The 21592-nt window shown below is 38.6% G+C and overlaps 2 protein-coding genes across 2 annotated transcripts in view; one reads left to right on the top strand and one right to left on the bottom strand.

Moving 5' to 3' along the window:
* The window catches only part of LOC140155386 (5'-nucleotidase domain-containing protein 3-like), a 39136-nt gene extending 34356 nt beyond the window's left edge, over positions 1–4780 (top strand). The window contains exon 15 of the mRNA XM_072178216.1: positions 3188–4780. Coding sequence (XP_072034317.1) covers positions 3188–3425 — 238 coding nt within the window. The 3' untranslated portion in view covers positions 3426–4780. The remainder of the gene's footprint in view (positions 1–3187) is intronic.
* Positions 4781–12347: 7567 nt separating this feature from the next.
* On the bottom strand, positions 12348–14861 carry LOC140155385 (mid1-interacting protein 1A-like). The gene has a single exon (XM_072178215.1). It carries the CDS (start codon positions 14819–14821, stop codon positions 14333–14335), a length of 489 nt encoding a protein of 162 aa, XP_072034316.1. The 5' UTR covers positions 14822–14861; the 3' UTR covers positions 12348–14332.
* Positions 14862–21592: the final 6731 nt, after the last annotated feature.

Raw genomic sequence — 21592 nt, 5'->3', positions numbered from 1 at the left:
ACAGAATGGCCACGGATCTGTGCGGATACATTTTTATTCACAGGGATACTTACAGGTATTTTTTCTGAGTGCCCCCCCTGGGAAATAAGGTCATTTTGGTCATAATGTGACCAGGATGTTGGGTTCTTGGATATGTTTTGCAAATGATACCAAACAGTTGTAGGATATGGTTGTAGCCATGGTTACTAGACCAAACGCATCACATTCATGATATATAATATATGCAGTTCCATACGAAATATATTATCAGTAGGGACTTCTCAATGGCAAAAATTAGAAAGGTGCTAAAATGCTAATTGCACAAGAACCGGGCATAAAAAGTGCTAAAAGGAAACAGTATTGGACACATAAAAATAAAACTACAATAAATGGGCAACCCAAAAACAACCGCTACAAAATTGTCTGATTCAGCATTTACTGAGCTGTCAAATTGTTTTGGTACATGTATAATTAGCCCTACACCTGTACTATCAAAGAGAAGTAGTCCTATTAGGCCAAGTAAAAAATAAAACATGTTTCACGTCCGGGTTTTCGAAAAAAAAGGAGGAGGAGGGGGCTTTTTATTTTCTATTTTTTATCGCAAAATTGGTGTAAATACCCATACTTAGAGCTGTTTTAGCGTATACAATAATGCCTGGAAAAAGAAGGAGGCCCTTTTTTTTTTGTTGTTCTGAGAGTTACACCCCCTCCAATGATCACAAAACCTTCCTAAAATGTTTCTTGTATCTTAACAAGGCTATAGAAAGCATTCCAACTTCCTAGACATATTTTTTGAAAAGTTATAACTGAATTTCAAAAATAAAAATATATTGAGGAAACCTCAAAAAAGGAAGCGGGAGGGGACGTGAAACATGTTTATTTTTTTATTTTGCCTTAACTTTTCTTTTAGTGTGTGTTCCTGCCATCTGAGGTGGGGTAACATTGATTAGAGAATGCAAAATCAGTAATAATATTGTGTATTGTAGTTTCATATTCAACTTGTATTGTGTTCATTTGAAAAGTTGTATGCATATACATATCTTGTGGGGTAGTGTGATGTGGAGGGGCATAGCTAGAATATCTCTGTGATAAAATACTAAGATCTTTTTAAATATTGGTAAATGAGCTGGGGGCGCAAAACACTTCTCCCCTAGGGGGCTTATGTCCCATGTTGACTGACAGGACTACATATGTACTACCATATAGTGGACTGAAGGTAGGCTGATGTTAAAAATCGGAAATTACTTTCTTTCAAGTTTCCTGTATTGAATTGACCAGGCCCGTACGCAAGGGGGGATTTTGAAAAGTATGCAAAAAGTCCCAAAATTTCAGAATTTGCAAGCATAGCGAGCAAAAAAATCAGTTTTTTTACGCCTTTTTTTTGGGGGGAAGAAAGTCCACTTTTCACAAAATTGCCCCCCCCCCCTTTGAAAAAAGTCCACTTTTTTCAAAATCAGCACCCCCCAAATGAAATCCTGCGTACGGGCCTGGAATTGGTTTTCAAGCTTCCTGTACTAAATTATTTGACAAGTGTTTGTCGATTATATTGATAAGGTTCACCTAATACATTGTACAAAGCAAAATAAAATGAAGGTAACCCACGCATCTATATTCAATACAAGTCAACAGACTTTTCTTATGGTGTGATCATTGAATCATGCAGGCTTGACATGGCAAAAGCAGAGAATTATGAGGTGATCAAACGATATGAAGCATTTGTCGCCGAACTTGGTTATCAGATACAGCCACTTGTAGCGTTTCATTTCTTTTGTATTTTATTGTTTGCAACAACTTTAAAATAATCATATTTCAGTAATTCAAAGACTTAATTTGTATGAGATTTTGGTAACTTGAGGTGTATGCTATGGGAAAGAATGTTGGAGTTAAAAATGAAAATTGACCTAACTGCACAAATGAGTTATTTTATTTGATTGTTTTGGTTTACTGTCCAGGCCCCATGTCTGGTTTGCATGCATGGCTCACCAGTCAGGGTTACCGTACCTTTGGTTTACCTGGATATTTAAAAGACAAGCTCAGCATGCTCAGTGGCCCCATGAGAAATATGTAAACAAGGGTGTGAGCTGAAAAGACCTGGGAATAAAGCCCATGCAGTGAAGGAAGAAGGAAAGAAAACACAATGAAAGAAAGATTAGTCTATGAAATGAACAAATGAATAAAGTTAATTCTAGTCGCCACAATACAAGGATAAAGATAAGCCAAACATTTTCTGCTTTATGTCAAATTCTGCTTTCTTCTGCTTTGTAAATTTTGCAATTTTCAAACTTTTTACTTTGTTCGCAAAAAGTTTTACGATTTTGGCCTGATGTATTAGTCCATACTGTATGGTAAAACATTCTTTATTGTGTTACATTTTGAAGTTGATTTTAATATATCATTTTATTGATAAGATTGTTCATTATTTCGTTTTTTGTGGGGTTTTGATGTTTCTTATTCTTTTTATGAAAACTGCCTTTTCTGCTTTTCATCGTAATTCTGCTTTTTTCACAGAAAATCTGCAATGCAGAAAACTTTGGGCTTTAGATAAAGGTACAGGGCAGTAGCAAGTGGGCAGCTGGGGAGGCCATGGCTTGATATTTGCATTTCATCCCACATTTTACAACCTTGCTAAGGCCCTGTAAAGTTATGTTTTATGCCATTTTTACAGCTTTCCCCAAATTTTTAGTGAGGAAATTTTGAAAATTTGAGTACAGTGAGGCAAGATTTTACAAAAATTATGTAAAAAAATGATAAGGGGGTCATTAGATAACATGAATTTTCCTAGATTGAAGCCTATGTTAACCCTAACACCCATAAATACCACAAAATACCACAATGAAAACCACTGTGCATGCGTGAATCCCAGGGTCTGCGATAACGCAATCACCCTAAGTGCTACATTTGTATATGCTCACAGAATTGCTGCCCTTGGTTACCCGTGTGGCTACTGGTCGGTGATCGTGTGCTTGGCATGCGAGGGGTCTAAGGTTCGAATCCCGGGGGTGCCAAGTGACTTCTTTTTTCATCTTCTCTCCTTTTTCATTTCTTCTTTAACTTTCGACAGCAAAAAGCAGGGTTGGGTGTTAGAGTTAATATACCAAATGGCCAAAAATGCAACCCACGTTTGTGTCACATCCCTGTATGTTCATTCATACCGATTATCCCCCTGAAATTGCATCTCATGTACCATTCTTTTTTCTCTTCATTTCAGAGTGACCACCAAGACACTATTCAACCCTCAGTTTGGAAGTATCTTCCGTACCTATCACAATCCGTCCTACTTTGTCACCCGTCTGTGTCGGTTTGCTGATGTTTATACATCATCCGTGTGCAATCTTCTCGACTACTCACTGACGCATACTTTTTATCCACGACGTTCGGCTCTACCGCATGAAATCAGCTACAGTGCATTGAGTGCAATCAGTGCGAGTCGGAAAATTTCCAGTTAATCAGTGGCGTAGCCAGGATTTTTCCAGAGGGAGTGGAGGAAGTGACTTAAGTATCATTATGCTTTTGAAGGAGATGAACAGGGGCAGAAGTATCTTAAGAATAATTTTAAGAACACAAGTACCAGTACACAAAATTGCCAAAGACATGCTATATATTAATCATTATTCAAGCGTAAATATTTTGAGATTCTCAGTAAGAAATTCTTTGCTTTTCCTGCTACCTCAAATGGGCAATTCCAATTGAAATCCACACTACCCATGTGGAAGATTTTGGAAATATCTTCCACAGAGGGAGTATGTTTTTCAAATGTAATTGAAACCCATACACTCCCTGTATTTATATGGCTTTACCTATCAATTATCTTCCACAACTGGAGTGAGTATTTCAAATGGAAGTTACCCAATTGTCTATTCTATTATTATTGCCCCAATTCCCTGATTGCCCTTAATTAAGGGAATGGGTAGCAATGTTTGCTCAGTATTTTTTGTGAGACATGTGAACATGAGAGTGCATCAGACATATCAAATTGCATTCTGAATACGAGGAATGTCCTTCTGATATCAAATAATTTGGATTTTTTTAATTTGCAATATAATACAAATTATTAAAAATTAGTATTTTTGTAATTTTTGATTAAAAAAGTCTTTGAAGTAAACTTTATAAATCTAATGACATGTACTTAAAGTGTATGTAGCTGGGAGGAAAAGCTGTCCATCAATTGAAAATTTTAACCTTTCATATTGAAGATACATATTTTTTTTCCCCAAAGACCTAAATTTTTTAGAAAATTTAAATTTTAAGAAAATATTTTTTTTTTTTTTTTGGGTTGGTTGAAAAGCGCAATACACATTCTTTTAGGCCTAATGTGCACATGTGTTCATATTGAACACATCATTTGCAATGAAAAACATTGGAAATGTGGCTGTAAACATTTTCTTATACATTCCATGATGCACTAGTGGTAAGTTAATATTGTTGGAAAAGTTGTATGGTGCAATGTGTGACAGTGACTGCCCACTGACAAAAAGTGAAAGACAAATGAAAGATAAAAGTGTCCCCTGACAAAAAATGAAAGAGAAAATTGGGAAGGCAAAGGAAAAGAATAGGGGAAAGAAGCATGTTTCCTTCCAAAATGCAATGCATCCCAAGCATGGGCCAAAATATTATACCAATTTTTTACTCACATTGTCCCCCCATGGTATGTATATATCCCACCGATAATGCAAATGATGCTATGGTTCCATAGGTTGTTGGTTCGAAGCCCGGTCTCTGGTAGAATTTTAGATCTAATATATTTTGTTTCTTTTTGTTAAGTAAGAGGAAACAACGCAACGCTAGTAAGCATTCGTTAGGTGTGAAGCACTCTGGAGTGCTTGTTAGGTCCTTAATCAAGGCGTGCTAAAGTGTGACAATAAACTGCTCATACAGTATTAAAGTGTGCCATTGGAAATGGAATGTAAGGTGGACAACTGGTTCAGTGTGTTTTATATTTTACATGTTTTATGTGGTATTCTTAATCTTTAATATTGTAAAAATGTATATCATTTTGTCTTGAGTTGTAATAATTAGCAGTAGGGCTGTCGTCGGCAAGCTTTTGGCTTGGCGACATGTAGGGAAAAGTCAATCCCGACGTCGACACGTTGTTGACAAAAACAAATCAGATCAACCAAATTGACATACAGGAATTCGCCCCTGGAAACCATGGCAGTGCAGGGATAATAATCATTCAAGATTTTGGTCACGCAATGCTTGCTTATTAACATAAAATGCGCTCGCAAATAAGGGCAGTTTGGAAAAGATGGTCAGGGGAGACAATGCAGTGTTCTATTTGCCGCTATAAATATCTTGAAAACACATTAAGTTGGGAGCTGTACAAAGTTTGGTGGTATAGAGGTGAACATTGACTTGATTATATTTTAAGCCTACTTAATTGGGTTGTCCTTGAAAGTTTGCCTGGTCAACTGGATCCCCTTTTGTAGCTTATCTATAGCAATCATTTTGTGATGCTGTCATGCTGGACCATACTGCTACATGCCTGGTAAATATTTTTTCCTTCTTGCTTGTCGACAATTTGACTAGTATTGTCGCCTGACGGGGTGCCTTGTCGACAACATTTTTGACAAAGGCCTTGTTGACGACAGCACTAATTAGCAGTATTCTCTTTGTCTCAGGTTTGTCAAGTACTATTGTGAAAAAGATTTTAAAATCATGTAAGCACAAAGTAATGTTTTCTGGTAAAATCACTCCTGTATTCCTAGCATGCTATGAGCAGAGCTGCCAACATTTGAATCTTGAAAAAAGGGAGATTTCCTGTTGCAATCAGGGAGATTTGTCAAAATGTGTACATCTTAATGGACAAAACCATTTCCTTTTCAGGGAGATGACCAAAAATTAAGGGTTCTGAAGGTTTAAAAGTAGGGAGTCTCCTGCAAAAAGAGGGAGAGTTGGCAGCTCTGTATGAGTGATACAGTACACAGAGGGTCTCTACAGATTGTTTAATATTGTAAATTATATATGTGTGTGTGTAGGGGGGAGGGACTAAAGGAAAGAGCTGGGCTAGAACTAGTTCAAGTTCCTCGAGGGGGGGGGGGGTGCATGAAGCTCCGTGCATGCGGCATGCGGCCAACGAGGCGCTAGGACTGGTGGATTTTGTAATGCCAGAGAGGTTGTCATGGTCCCATACAGGCACTGAACAAGTGCTAAGCTGGGCACCAACTGATCTTCCTGTAAGTAGCTGTTGGAAGCCGGGCACCAACTGATCTTCCTGTAAGTAGCTGTTGGAAGCTGGGCACCAACTGATCTCCCTGTAAGTAGCTGTTGGAAGCCGGGCACCAACTGATCTTCCTGTAAGTAGCTGTTGGAAGCCGGGCACCAACTGATCTTCCTGTAAGTAGCTGTTGGAAGCCGGGCACCAACTGATCTTCCTGTAAGTAGCTGTTGGAAGCCGGGCACCAACTGATCGTCCTGTAAGTAGCTGTTGGAAGCCGGGCACCAACTGATCTTCCTGTAAGTAGCTGTTGGAAACTGCTTAGGCCAAAAAATAAAGGTTTGTCTCATGTCCCCTGCACGCTTTGGATTTCTGATAGTGAAAACGTTCAAAAATAAAATTTCATTCACAATTTTTATTTTTTCCCAAAAAAATTAAGACAAATTGCATTGGCAAAACATATTGGCCCAAACCGGTACGTTTTCAAGGAGGTAACCCCCATGAAAATCTTGATTTATTGATAAAATTGTTAAAAAACTCATACCGCATTTGTAATCGTTTGGAGACATGAGACAAACCTTTTTTTTTTGGCCTTATCCACAAAAATGGCCTATGTAGTATTTTTAAATAGAATATGTAGTATTTTTATATTTATTAAAGCATCTCTCTTTAATATTTTAGGGACATTTCCATGCTTTGAATGCAGTTTTTGACATTGAATGGAAAGGTCTGTTACTGTTAGGTCATAGCAGTGGCAGATGAATTTGACCCCCTGAGCACTACCTGACGATCTAACATTGCCTCTGATTGGTCAATTACATGATATCTTCATTTTAATTACCAATTTTAATTACCAAATTTTTGTGTTGTGAAATTATTCTAACAATGTTGCTGATTGGTCCAATTGAGAATGAAAACTTCTTTTTGGCCAATCAGCAGGTAGTTCTCATGGGGTTAAAACATGGTATAACATTTTAAAGTACTTGCCTGTAATTATTCAAGTCAGTGCAGAATTATTTGTATTAAGACTTCTGTAATTTAGGATGGATCATATATTGGTCACATCTTTGCAAAAGAATCTTGCATCAAATTTTAATTTGGTCGTAATTACAGCACCGTAGGTCTTCGGTTTCCAATTTGTGGACCTCCCCCGGGGAGATCACTCACATAAATGGTCTGTACGCAATACGCATGCATGACCAAAAAAAACAAGTAAAAGGGGGTGGTTTTTTTAGGCAAGGCAAACTACGCGCGTGACGCGTTTAGGGTCTAAAAAACAGTGATTTTCAAGAATAAGGGTAGTTTTCTGAAACTGGACAACTTGTTTAGGGTACCTTTTCAAATCTGTGCTAAATTACGAGTCCAAAAAGGGTATATTTGTTGCATTTTCACCAGCCAAAAACTCATTAGGGGGTAAATTCTACACTAAATTACCTTATTAACCTTATTAAGGGGCTAAATTTGCCGGGAGGGTAAAACTCGTTTAGGGGGTGTTTGAAAAAAATTTGGTCACACATGCGTACACTGTCATATTTGAGTGCCCCCCCCCCCCGGGACCTCCTCTTGAGTTAATCTTGCAATGATTATCATGATCATGGCTGTCATGATCATGGCTTAAAGATTCAGTCCACGTATGGTTTCAGCACTTATGGTTTCAGCCATACAGCTCTATGGGTTCAGCCCTGCCCATACGTTTAATCACAGATTCTATGTTTTATATGACCAGTAAGTCTGTGGATGTAACTTAAATAAATACTTGGGACCCAGCACCTACCAAGCCAAATGGGCTCTAGATAGCTTTGAGAATAGGTTGAACCATACACAAAAGCCCCCGGATAAACCTCATCACGGAGGTAATCCATATCTCCCATAGGAGTGGTAATGAAATAATTACTACAGTAGTGAACTTCGTACGGTATTATATGTTAAAATAAAAATGTGCACAATTGATTTTAGTCATGTTAGTATCTCGGACTCGAATATTTTTATATTTAAAGCAAGATGAAAGTACTGTTAATTCAATGTGCAATAAATTGCCAACATGTGTTCAGATTAAAAACTTTTTATGTGGTGTGACTTTATGTTGTGTAAAAAGGTAAGGTAGGTCCATTTAAAAGTTTGGCCAGTGGCATAGCGTCATGCCCCCCCCCCATTCTAAAAAGAAAAGAAAAAGTAATTAAAATTGTAATATTTTTGACAATTTTGACCCCCATTTCCAGTCCCGAGTTGTTTCTTCTATGTCTGGCGGGGGGAGTAACATTGTCAAATATTGTGCCAAAAATTGCCCCTTCACCATAGATGATTTAGGGAATCCGGATCTGGTATCCACTGAGCCCCACTGGAGACTGAATTTCCAGTCTGTCCTGCTGCTATCATCATCCGATTCAAGAGATTCTGAAGTAGAGGATCCGGGTTGTCCTTCAATGAGATAAAGACCCCGTTTACACAGAGAGAAGTCGACTTCAATTGCGACATCGAATTCAGATTGCGACTAAGGATTAGCATAAATTATTTCTTGACGGGGTGTTTACACGGTAGTCGACTTCAAAACAAATTATGAATTCAAATTTTATGCCATCACTTGCTCATGTTTCAAATTACCATTATGAAGTCGACTTCTAATTCAGGTGTTCGTTTACACTGCAAAAGTCGAGTTTGAAGTCGACTTTGAATTCGACAAATGTTGATCCGTGTCATCATTCGAAGTCAACTTCTGAAGTCGAGTTCAAAATGCGACGACCCTGTTTACACACAAATGAAGTCGAGTTCAAAGTCGGCTAAAGTCGACTTCAGGCTCTGTGTAAACGGGGTCTATGTTATTTGTCTTTTCTCTACATGAGGCAGAATTCCAGATATTTTGGCATAAGGCCTATACTCTTTCTGGGCTATACTCTGTCTGCATTATTTCATGTTGCTGAAGTCTAAAATACGTTCTTTGCCATTTTGACATGGGGGATGGGGTTGAAAAAAATTCTTGAAGTCGGTGAATCCAATACCTTTTGGCGACAGAATAAAATGGTACAAATTCACGAAAAAGATTTTGCCATATTGTAGCTATTGGCGAAATATGGCGCAAAAGTGGAATAAATTTGCGCGGAACGCGCCCACTTTTTTGGCTAAAATGAGATTACTTTGGTCAGAAACCCACATACAGGCGTCCACACCGGGGTGGGGGGGTGATTGTATGGACCATCCCCCTATCAAAATATTGGGAGATCTATCCCCTATCACCCACCCAGGATTTCTACGCCTATGGTTATTTGCCTGTTTGCTAACCATTTGCAGCGTACATGTACTGTCGACAATTTGCAAAAATGTTAAATGGGAACAAGCACTGTCTTTAAAAATGACAACACCACAAACGATTATTGCGTTTTATAATTTTGTACGGTACTAAAATTTCATGGATAACACTTTTTTGAACACTTATCAATATTATAAACATGTTTATTTCTGTACTTCACATGTAAAAGTATACGAGGCGTTGCTTCATACGATTAACACTATAATGCGTTTACATGGGTATGTTCAGTGGGGTGCGCAAAGGGCTCTTGTTGGTGATTCGGCGGAAAAACATCCAAATTTGCTCCTGATCAGACTCCATTCGGGGGAACTGAACAACATGGCCCCACCACTTTCAATGTGCTGCGCACGCCACTGGGTACATGTATTTTATTATCCTTACACCCAAATGTGTCCGAGGCAGTAAAAATGTAAATAATGGGTATGGTACACACAAATTTAAAACCAAAATTGTTAAAATATGAAACAAATGCATGAGCCTGATGCGAAAATTTATGTTTAGAATGAATGTGGTTCAATTTTGGCCTAAATTAGGTCAGAATTGATCATTCATATGGATAACATGCTGGGTGATTGCATGGACCATCCCCAGGGATTTACGTGCATCGCCTATCATATGGGGAGGATGCTTTCGACCCAAATTTAAACACAAAATTTTGAAAAATGATACCGATTTGCAAGTGTAAGTAAATTTTGTGGTCAGGTGCGTGTACTCATTAGGCCTATACACTTGTGAAAATATATTAGAAAGTACGAAAGTTGCAGTGGCGTAACTCCTATGGGCTCAAGGTGTGCAAACCCGCGGGCACCCGAGCTGAGGGGGCACCCAAAGGGTGCCCCTCAGCTTGGGTGCCTGTTGGTTCCAGCTAAGATTTCCCTTATCAGTGGGGCACCCAGCTATTAATGCCCATGGGCACCCAAAACCAAACTTACGCTACTGGAAAGTTGCATGCTAGTCAAAGACTCTTGAATGCACATCTCTTTTTTTTTTGCAGTCCTGCTGTCCTTTCTTTGCTTCTTCGGGCTGAAAAAAAGCGAAGATACCACAAATGGCCCAGCTAAAAGCAAATTAAAGGTACCTTTTTTTGGGGCCCGTAATAAGCAAATCGACCTTTGTGGTTCCGGAATAAAAGAAAAAACATACTGTAACATGCTTAATGCCGGGGTTAATGAGTCCGTAAAAATGCAAAGCAAGGATAGCGACGATTTCATATTTTTGTGGCCCCTGAGAGCACATCAAACATATCTGATTGCATTTTGATAATTCAATAATTTGCCATTTTGTATTATATCATGAATTTCAAAAAAATCAAAATTATTTGATATCAGAAGGGGCAGAAGGGGGGAGAGGAGGACATTCTTCGTATTCAGAACGCAATCGATATGTCTGATGTGCTTTCAGGTCCCACAAAAAGTACTGTGCAAACGTTGGAAAACGAGATCTTATAGTTGGCCTGTAAAAGCAAATCGGATACTCTACTCTAAAGCATGTTAAGGTATCTTTTCTTTATTTTTGGCGGCCCCCATAAGATCCCTTTCCTTTGTTTTTACGTGGCCATTAGGGTATATTTTCTTTATGCCCCAAAGAGTTAAGACCCTGGGTGTAACGCATCTCTTAATTGTTGGCGGTACTTCTACTAGAAGGGGCCTTATACTGTACAATAAATGGAAGCACAAGTCCAATAAAAAATCCTAACAGGTGTGATACTTTTGTCATTTTCTTTATTTTTTTTTAAATCTTTTTGTTTTAACTTTTTTTTACACAATTACTTATTACACAATACATGTTCATAGAATCATAATCAATAGACAATAAGTTTGCTTATACTTTGTTACATATATTACAATGTATACAAAAAGTTCTTTGTGCATTCTTTTTTCGGTACAAAAATTATATCAATTAGAGCTTTTTTTGAGAATGTATTAATGACCAGGATACATGTACAGGATTTCCTCTTCCCCTGGAACTTGCCATTAATACAATATTAAATAGGAAAGTTGATGAAGATCCAAACTGCTGATTTAGCAAGTCATGAACGAACGCACGCTACATTGTATGTTAGTGATGAAATCAAAACTCGACCGCCGGATGAACCACATTCCATTTTTTTTAACAATAGAAACCGGCTCCAAATGGACGGAACCGCGCGGAACTGGTGGTCGAGTTTTGATGTCATCCCTTTTACTAACAGAATAATTCATACTAGTCCAAATTACAAAATTACAATACCGGTACCTATCTCAGGAGCTCTACAATGTATTCTGTACAACCACTTGATAAAATAATTTGTCAATGAATTTTGTTGCAAACATAAATTAATGTAAACAAATTTCTAATTTAATTAGATTTCAAGTTGAATTGCATGATTTGAGGGCAATTTTTGTTTGTTTTGAACACAACTTCATCATGCTTACTGTACACATTGTAGCCCCTACATGTACACTCTAAGAAATAAAGGTTTTAAAAGGTTCTAAAGTTGTCCTCACAGGAGAACCCTTGGGGGGTTCTCTAAAGAACCAAAAACCATCGATAATATGGCCCCAGAAATGTGATACAGAACCGTTTTTGGTTCATTAGAGAATCTTTAAGGGGATAAAAAATGTTCTATCTAGAACCTTCATTTCTTAGAGTGCAAACTGTTTAAGCAACAATCATCATTATGATCATGTCAATTGTCATGGCAAAATTAAAACTTTCTTATAAATTTCAGGCAGCCAAAACATGCTCCACATTAATGGGTATTTTCCTGGGTATGGGCAGCATCAGGTAATTTATTCAATGCAAGTTTATTGTGGTGGAAGCATTAAAATTTAGTGAGGGTGCAGATTTTACTGCAGGACAACATTTTGCGTCCGAATAATTATGTTAAAAATACCAGACTATTTCGGCACCAAATAAAGGTTAATTTGGTTTTTGCTGGACCACTGCGCATAGCCATAGAGTGTGTTAAAGTGTGCAATTTTACATAAATTTTGGTCCAAAACAATGTGTTAACTTTAATCGGGTTTCTCCGGTAGACCGTGGGCGTAGCCAAGAATTTAGTAAGAAGAATGCTATATAATTCAATCAATATTACAATAATTTTCTTAATTGCACGTTCCTTCTTCCTCCAAGATTATTGGTTTCCCATCAAGACAATCACTTAATAGGATGCACCAGTTCAACTCTAGTTGGCTACATCCTGGACTGTCCCTTTAACAATTTTTCTCTCAATTTAATATGTATACAATGTAGGCTATACCTGTGCAAAGAATTTGAGTAATTTTCAAGAAAATGAAATTATAAAACATGTACGAAAACAAATAATTATACATCACGTTTGGCACATTTTACCATACAGTTACAAATACAAATTAGCACCCTTAATTTATGAAAAGATACTTTTGTGACAGTCTTTTGTTTGAATTATATGTGACTCTTGTATGAACCCTGTGTGAAATAAACTTCAATTTACCAAACCTTAAACTGTCTAAAATTAAATGATTCGTCAAAAAATTGATTTACAGTGCACTTTCTAAAATGCCTGCATATAAACCAGGGAGTAGTGCCACTTCAACCCATGCACACTTTACAGAACAGAACTATCATGATGTATAAAAATAATTGAGATAAAAGTTTACACAAGTTTATACACTGAAATACCAGTCAATAAAGATATTGATCATTGTTTAAATTGAGCAAGTTTGAACAATGATAAATGATTGTAAAGATCCATCACTGACCTTGACCTGACAAATACGTGAATATGTCAAACCATGGACCGCTTATTTTCTGGGAAGTAAAAGATTTCTACAGACCATGGTCGAACTTGTTTTCCATCCATTCTTTCAGTCTCATCATGTTTGAGTAGAAACTTCAATAAAGTTTTCATGTTTTAAAAATGTCATTCCACAATAAATTAGATGTGGCACCGCACAAACCAGGTTTGATATGACCAAATAAAACACTCAAATAGTCAATATTTTGTTCATGAAAATGAACTGTTAAGATAGTATTTTAGATAGAATTTTAAATTCAAAATGTGAAGAAAACAGGTGTTAAACTTCGAGCTTTGGGTATAAAATGATCTGAGGAGGGTGACCACCAGCATTCGATTTACTTGGTGTAGCAGAGCAAAATGCTCTACATTTTGGACAACCTGCTACACAAATTTTAGTTTAAATATCATTTTTTTGCAACTATTGTAAACATAATGCAAGCTAATTCTAAAGAACATCACCTAAATTGTGTTTTCGCTTAAAATTGCTATGCAAGTACATTGTAAATCGAGCCCTAGTGATCACTCACCACATTGATTGCATCATCTGCATCAGCAGTTATGTACATATTGACCTACAGGTGGGCCTAAATAAATATAAAAGACCTACATCATACATGTTTTAAGGCCTTGCTTGGATAGCAACGTTTTCACATATTTTTGTGGTACCCGAGAGCAAATAAAAAAAATTGATATTGGAAGGACATTCCTCATATTCAAATCAAAATGCAATTCGATATGTCCGATGTGCTCTCAGGTCCCGCACAAAAAAAACATGTAAATGTGAAAATGTCGATCCAAGACCTTAATGAAACTTTCCCAAAGAATAGTCTCAGAAATCTCAATGAAAGCCGAAATAATGAGAAACACATTTACTTGGTCAAGCTTTCATGTCATGATTTTAGTAGTATGAACTGGTTTTCTTCATCAACCTTCTCTTGACCTTTTAGTATTAGACAAAACATGCAGATGATGATGCAAAAGTCATCTCTAGCATGTGAAAACAGAACATAAATTTATATATAACATAAAATACATCAAATAAAATCTTATCACACACAAACAACATAAATAAATTGTACAGTTTCAACGACTGGTAGAATATTTCACCAATATCCCATCCTGGACACCACATTTTTTACATGGAGAATGCTTTGGGTCTGATGCACGATTGGTTATCACCGAGTTCTTCTTGATATTTAGTGGTCAATGTCTTCGACATATCTGTTAATTGTTCCAGTACAGTGAAAAGTCCGTGCAAGTGTTCTCTAAATGCTTTGGCGGTTGCTTTTTCTAGTTTCTGATCCGATTTTGGAAATGAGTTATTTTCGTCGGTTGTTCCATCTTCTGACCCAGAGTCCATAAACAGACCCTCGTCATCTTCATCATCTGAGCTTGGTCCGCGTACAAGTTCGGTTTTCACTGCTTTTAGCATTGAATAATAAGCATGTAAACTTGGTTGCTGTTCTTGAGATGTTGAAGATGGAACTAATGGTAAATCTTCTGTAGTTTGGTCTTCTCTCGACACAGGACTAGGAGTTGTTGAATCTGATTGCATGTCCATCAGTCGACTTGGTATAAGGACAGTTTCGTCCATGTCATTCACAGCATCGATGAAATTTTTCATCACTCCAAGGATGGACTGGTTACGTTGGTTCGATTTCTTATCGTTAGGGACCGTTCATTATTTATAGGGGAGGGGGGGCCGGGAGGATTTCAAAATTGAGTTCATAAAGTTACACAACCCCCCCTATTAGCAGTATCTAAAATTACATAACCCCCTATTGCCGCCAAAAAAATATGTAACCCCCCCAACATCGAGAAATACATTTTGCTGGTATACCATGCCCGGATTCACCTTTTGATGGCCCCTGGGCATGGCAACATGATTGCCACCTCTGGCTCTTCGTATAGAAGACACCCCTCTCCCCACAATTGTAATCCAAGTTTTGTCCCAAGCTGTCCCCAGAAAATATGCTATTTCAATGCTAAAATTCAAAGAGAGATGTATCGGAGTCACCGAGCCGGGGGAGGGGGGCAAAATTTCCAAATCGTCCCACTGATCTGCTACTAAAAGAACATTACCTGGACAAATGCGCTTGAAGCGCGTGAAAAAACAGCTAAAATGAACAAACTTGAGGACAATATGTGGCCTAAAATCATTCTAAAGGATGATGCATATAGGGCTTTCACAACTTTTGGTTAATTTAGTCCCAGTATACAAGTTTTATGCTGTTTCCAAGCATCAGAGGAGCTGCCCTAGCACTCATATTTATGAATTATAGAATGGATGGAATTATACATTGTAACTCTCATTTTGAGATTCGTGTTCAAGTTCAAGATGAAAAAACACCAGAATTTACAAGGGCACGTACGTCTCTCAGGTCTACTCAGAGAATGGTTTTTCTGAGATAAATGCACGCGAAGCGTGCGGCAATTTGGCATTTTGATACTAAATGGGGTTAATTTAGGGTCTAAAATAGACCAAAAGGAAGATGCAAATCATAAGTTTTGTCACAATACATCTGTCGACTGATCAGGGAGGGACTGACTTGCCACCCTGCCATATGGCTAATGTGCTGATGAACAGTGGCGTAGATTTCTTTATGACATGAGGTGGTTGTAGTATTTGAAGTATTTTGAAGTATTATGTGAATCCAGCACCCGTTTTTTGGTGAGAGAATAAGTTTATGACACCAATGCGTGCGAAGCGCACAAAAATGTTGCCATATTGAAGCTAAAATCAAAATATGGTGTAGGAATAGATTCGCGCGAAGCGCGCAAAAATTGACATTTTTGTGGCTAAAATGGCCAAATATGAGGTAAATATAATCATAGTGAATAATTTAATATTAAATTTCACCTGACCCCCCTATCAGGAAAAATAAAATCACATAACCCCCCTGTTTGTTAAAGTGAAAATCACATACCCCCCCCCACATTTTTCCCGGCCCCCCCTCCCTGTAAATAATGAGCGGTCCCTTATCGCTTAGTTGAAGCTCCATCGTCATCATTTCTTCCAGCAATTGAGTTTCAGAATCCTGCATATGAACCAAATATAGCTAGTTTAGCTAATGTTCACTGACGGTGTATATTTGATATAGAAAAATATGGCAAACTGAGGCATGTGTACGCATGCATCCAACTTTGATCAACTCTGTCTCTTTTCCACGGTAACCATGCGATATTTATGCCGCTTGGATTTCAATCGTCCACAAAATATATGATTTGTTCTTGCTTGCTGATACATTGGTGTGCCCAATAAACAGGATTCGGTAAACTTTTGATGAATGTAAATAGACCCAACGATGCCGGTTGTAGCATGCACTACCGAGATACCAGGAAAACACACATACACACAGTGTTGCCAAAACTTTTCAGTGTCAAGGCGCGGCGCATTGACTCGCCAGGCCGCGGTAAATGATTCTCAAGTAGCCCAATTTTTTAAGCTTCCAAAAAAGCGCCCAATACCGGATATTTGGGCGGATTTGCCCGAATTTAGAACGCAAAACACCCAATTGGGCGGAAAAGCACTTGACTTTGAAACTTCCGGTACTTACTGGGAAGTTACTGACCGATCAATAAATGGTCACAACAAATCCCATTGTAATTTCAATTTGGAGCTTCAAAGACTCAAAACCTTTATAAATCGGCTAAATTGAAAGGAAAATACATCAAATTAGTGCCGCGGCCTGAGACTGGCAAAAGTAGCCCAATTTTAGACAAGTAGCGGCATGCTTTTTTGAGTAGCGGCAAGTGATCGCCAAGTAGCCCAATTGTGCGCCTAAGGCGCGGCGTTGGCATCACTGCATACACATCGATCAAAATTCACACAGCTGATTAAGGTTCCATAATGTGATAGTTCTCCTTTTGTGTGCAAAAAGTCGTCACAAAGACACAATGATGAAACACGGGAACCAGCTAAGTTGTATCAAAGAATCGGGCTAGTGATGACGAAATACTAATCATACGATCACGCCAGGTTCCAAGTCACTGATTGGCTAAGAAATCAGACCCATAATGTTATTTGCATATCCACGATAACAACATGCGGGCACCCTTGGCCACTCGTCGCAACACGCGGCCGGCTTTAAAAATGTATGCAGTAGGGTATGGACAATTTAACAAACCGGGGACCAATCCAACCACACAGCGTGCGATTTAAATGCCTGACTGGGTGCGACGGTAAACTATAAAATCGGATGTTGCATCAGAAAGTTTGTTGACATCCAGCCGGTCAACAAACTTTCTGAAATACTGTGCGTTATAGTCTCCTTCGCAGCCAGGTTTGGTTACGCGGCTCCAGGCTCCACGCAATCATGTGTGTGTGGGATCGGGAACCAAACTGGCTGCTGTGGAGACTATGTTCACTATGGCAGACAGGCGGCGGAAGTGGGGGTGGGGTCATGTTTTTGCTGTCGAATTTTTTGCAAGGGGACGGTCCCCTTGAAAAATCAAAGGCTAGGCCCGGCCGCTTAATTTTTTTCTGCAACCATAAGGGACCGTTCATAAACACTTGTAGGTTTGTGAATACGTAAGGGACCGTTCACGAACACTTTCACGAAAATTACAGACCTCGAAAATTTCAGGGCCCCCCCTTTTTGACATGAAAATTATCGGTCAACCCCATAGAAAAGCATATAAACTCAATTTTCCCAGAAAAATTTGTGGCTATTTTTTCAGGCCCCCCCTAGGAGGGTCAAAAATTTTCAGGCCCCCCTTTTTGCATCAGACCCCCCTTACAAGTGTTTGTGAACGGTCCCTAATCATGCTAATGTCCACTTTTTACATCAAAGCCAAATTGTACGGAAAAACAGGTCTACATTTCCAAAAATCCAAACGCCTGTAGGCCTATGCCATTATTTATCGCTACCCAGTAAATTATTTTCCATTATTTGAGGGCAAAAATAAATTAAATTGCCCACCCAGTAAATTATCCTTATTTACCTCCCTGACCCATAGGAACACATAGGAAAGGGTTAGGGTTAGGGTAAGTGTTAGGGTTAGGCTTAGGGTTAAGATTTAATAAAATTTGCAGAAAAAAAATTTACGCGGCCCGGCCCCCTATTTTTTTGTTTTTTTGTTTTGTTTTTTTTTGCTCTTTAAAATAAACAGAGCATTTATTATCTCTTGCAGATAATTGTTAATTTCTGTGATAATTGATAATTTCCCCACGTCAAGTTGGTATAGGCCTACTTTTGCTCTTTTTTTTTTCCATACTTCGAACACCATGTTAAAATTGTTTAGGTCTAAACGTTTTGTGTGTTTTTCTTTAACTTTATTTTAAGTTTATCTTTAGTTGCAGTTTGTTTTATATTTATAGTTGTATTTAATAATATGTAAAGTTTTCTGTGTGTTACTTAGTATTTTGTAGGCCTATGTTTGGTATCAGTGAAGTTTGATCAAACTTCATCTAAATCAATGCAAGAGGGAGCTATTCAGAAACCCAGAGCCCTGCCCAGAGCCAGACCTGCCCAGAGCCTGAGCATGCCATGCCTCAGACCAGAGCGCAGCAAGGATATTGACGGACCATTTGATATCAGGAGGGGGGACTGGGTATAGTTGGGGTAGTCCGACGAGTAGGACCTGTTTTTTCTTAGTTTACCAACTATACTCTAACTCTGATCGCTCAAGAAAGATAAACCACAAAAGTCCACTATCCTCCCGAAAAAAATGGGGGGCGCGGTCACTGGACTTTCGCGATTCGTCTTTCTTGCGCCATGTGAGATAGTGATCATAGTGTGAAAAGTGTATAGTCTGGTAACTTGGAAATAAAAGGTCCTACTCGTCGGACTAAGTTGGGGTTGTGACAATTTTTTTAGCACCTTGATGAAGCAAATTCTTTTTTTTTTTTTTTTTACTCCTCGGTGAGATAACCACCTAAATTTTGTGTGGCACGAAAAACACTTTATTTCCAGCTTTCTATAGGGGACAAATTTACCATCAATTTCATTATTTCAGGAATTGTCTTCATGTTCGGTTGTTTGTGGTACTTCGGGCATTTTCATCCATCTTACTATAATTCATCAGAATCTGTTTGTTTGTTTGTCTGTTTGTCTGTCCGCCTCTTTTGAGACTAGCAGGGGTCGTACGTTCCTCAAACTTGGTGGGTGGGTGTATCTTGACCCCAGGCAGAACAAGTTTGTAGGCTATTGGTTAGTGGGTCAAGGTCACCCAAGGGTCAAATTAGTAAAAACTGTTTTTCTCGGAGACTGGGGGTCGCACGTTCCTCAAACTTGACGGGTGGGTGCGTCTTGACCCGGGACAGAACAAGTTTGTATTGGTTAGTGGGTCAAGGTCACCAGAGGTCATCTAGGGGTCAAATTAGTAAAAACTGTCATATGGCATGGAACTTGGTGGGTAGGTGCATCTTGACCTAGGACCGGGCCTAGACAGAACAAGTTTGTATTGATTAGTGGGTCAAGGTCACCCAGGGGTCATCTGAGGTAAAATTAGTAAAAACTGTTTTCCGCCTATTTTCTCGGAGACTAGGGGTAGCACGTTCCTCAAACTTGGTGGATGGGTGCATCTGGACCTCAGACAGAACAAGTTTGTTTCAATTAGTGGGCCAAGATCACCCGAGGTCATCCAGGGGTCATCTGAGGTCAAATTAGTAAAAACTATCGTATGGGCATGAAACTTGGTGGGTACAGTCAACTTTTATAGTCAAATTTTTGGAAGGTCATTTTGGGGTCATCCAGGGTCACCCAGGGGTCATCTGAGGTCAAATTAGTAAAAAATGTCGTATGCGCATGAAACTTGGTGAGTTCAGTCACCTTTTAGAGTCAAATTTTGGAAGGTCATTTTGGGGTCATCCAAGGTCAAATTACTAAAAACTGTCATATGGGCATGAAACGTGGTACAGTCAACATTTAGAGCCAAATTTTGGAAGGTCATTTTGAGGTCACAAGGGGTCATCTGAGGTCAAATTAGTAAAAACTGTCCTATGGGCATAAAACTTGGTGAGTACAGTCATCATCAGCCAGGTAATCGCGACAGCCGAGAACCGCCAAATACGGGTAACCGCCTAGTAGGCCTAGTCATAATTCACAGGAGCTAGGAGTTTTTTCATGGCTTACATCTCTCGGGTGAAAAGGCAAAACAAATTCATCAATTTGACCCGGTTTTTCGATGGGATATAGGCCCTATGTACCGTACCGTTTTAGAGAGACTGTAGGCGTACACTACATGCCCGGTGTAGGCTACATGATTATAACTCTGCTAGGGGCTGTGCAATAATTATGAGCCCCCGGGGGGGGTAAAATTTTCGAACGGCTCGCCAAAACTTGCTTGCCCCCCCTCTCGGCCTGCCAAAAATCGCTTGCCCCCCCTTTCGGCCCGCCAAAAATTCTTTGACCCCCTTACACATGCCAAATTTTTGGGATCCCAATTTGCAAACCTTATTGTCTTGATATAGGCCTAGGCCTATGTTGCGAGCGCAGCGAGCAGGAAAATGTGCATATTAAAGCGTTTCCGTACTGTTTTTCTAAGCCTTTTTAGAGCGTTTTGTGCCAAATATCGCTTGCCCCCCCCCCTCTCGGCTGGCCAAAATTGCTTGCCCCCCCCTTTCGGCTGGCCAAAAAATTCTTGCCCCCCCACCCCCAATTTTACCCTCCCCCCATGGCTCATAATTATTGCACAGCCCCTTATGACTATGTGCGCGCGTAGCGGTCAGAGCTCAAGACGCAGGGTGTCACTCAGATTATTTTCCCTGATCAAAATCAAAAATTGTAGGCCTACATAATATCTATAGACTAGGCCTACATGGATGTCATAACATCATTTTCATTATTTTGTAATTGAAAAGAAAAGTATTTGGGTCTTTTATATAATTACAATAGTAGGCTATTTTCCGTCCCTGCTTTAAGGGATCCAAAATGAGCGTTTATTGCGTTTCGACAGTATTTTTGTGGGACATGAGAGCACCTCAGACCTATCGAATTGCATTCTGAATACGAAGCATGTCTTTCTGATATCAAATAATTTTCATTTTTTTAAATCACAATATAATACAAATTTTATGACAAATTATAAAAATTGATATTTTTCAAATTTTTGAGATATAACAGTCCTCGAAGTAAATTATATAAATCTAATGCTATATTCTTAAAGTGTATGTAGCAGGGAGGAAAAGCCGACGGTCAATTGAAAATTTTGACCTTTCATATTGAAGATATGGATTTTTTTCCCAAAAAGACCTAATTTTTTTTGGTGTTTTGGGAAAAAATCCATATCTTCAATACGAAAGGTCAAATTTTTCAATTGATCGTCGGCTTTTCATCCCACCTACATACACTTTAAGTATAAATCATCAGATTTATAAAGTTTACTTCAAGTACTGTTAAATATCAAAAATATCAATTTTAATGATTTGCCATAAAATGTGTATTAAATTGCG

The sequence above is a fragment of the Amphiura filiformis genome, chromosome 6 (assembly GCF_039555335.1).
Source record: "Amphiura filiformis chromosome 6, Afil_fr2py, whole genome shotgun sequence".
NCBI lineage: Eukaryota > Metazoa > Echinodermata > Ophiuroidea > Amphilepidida > Amphiuridae > Amphiura > Amphiura filiformis.
This window is presented reverse-complemented; position numbering and strand designations above follow the sequence as displayed.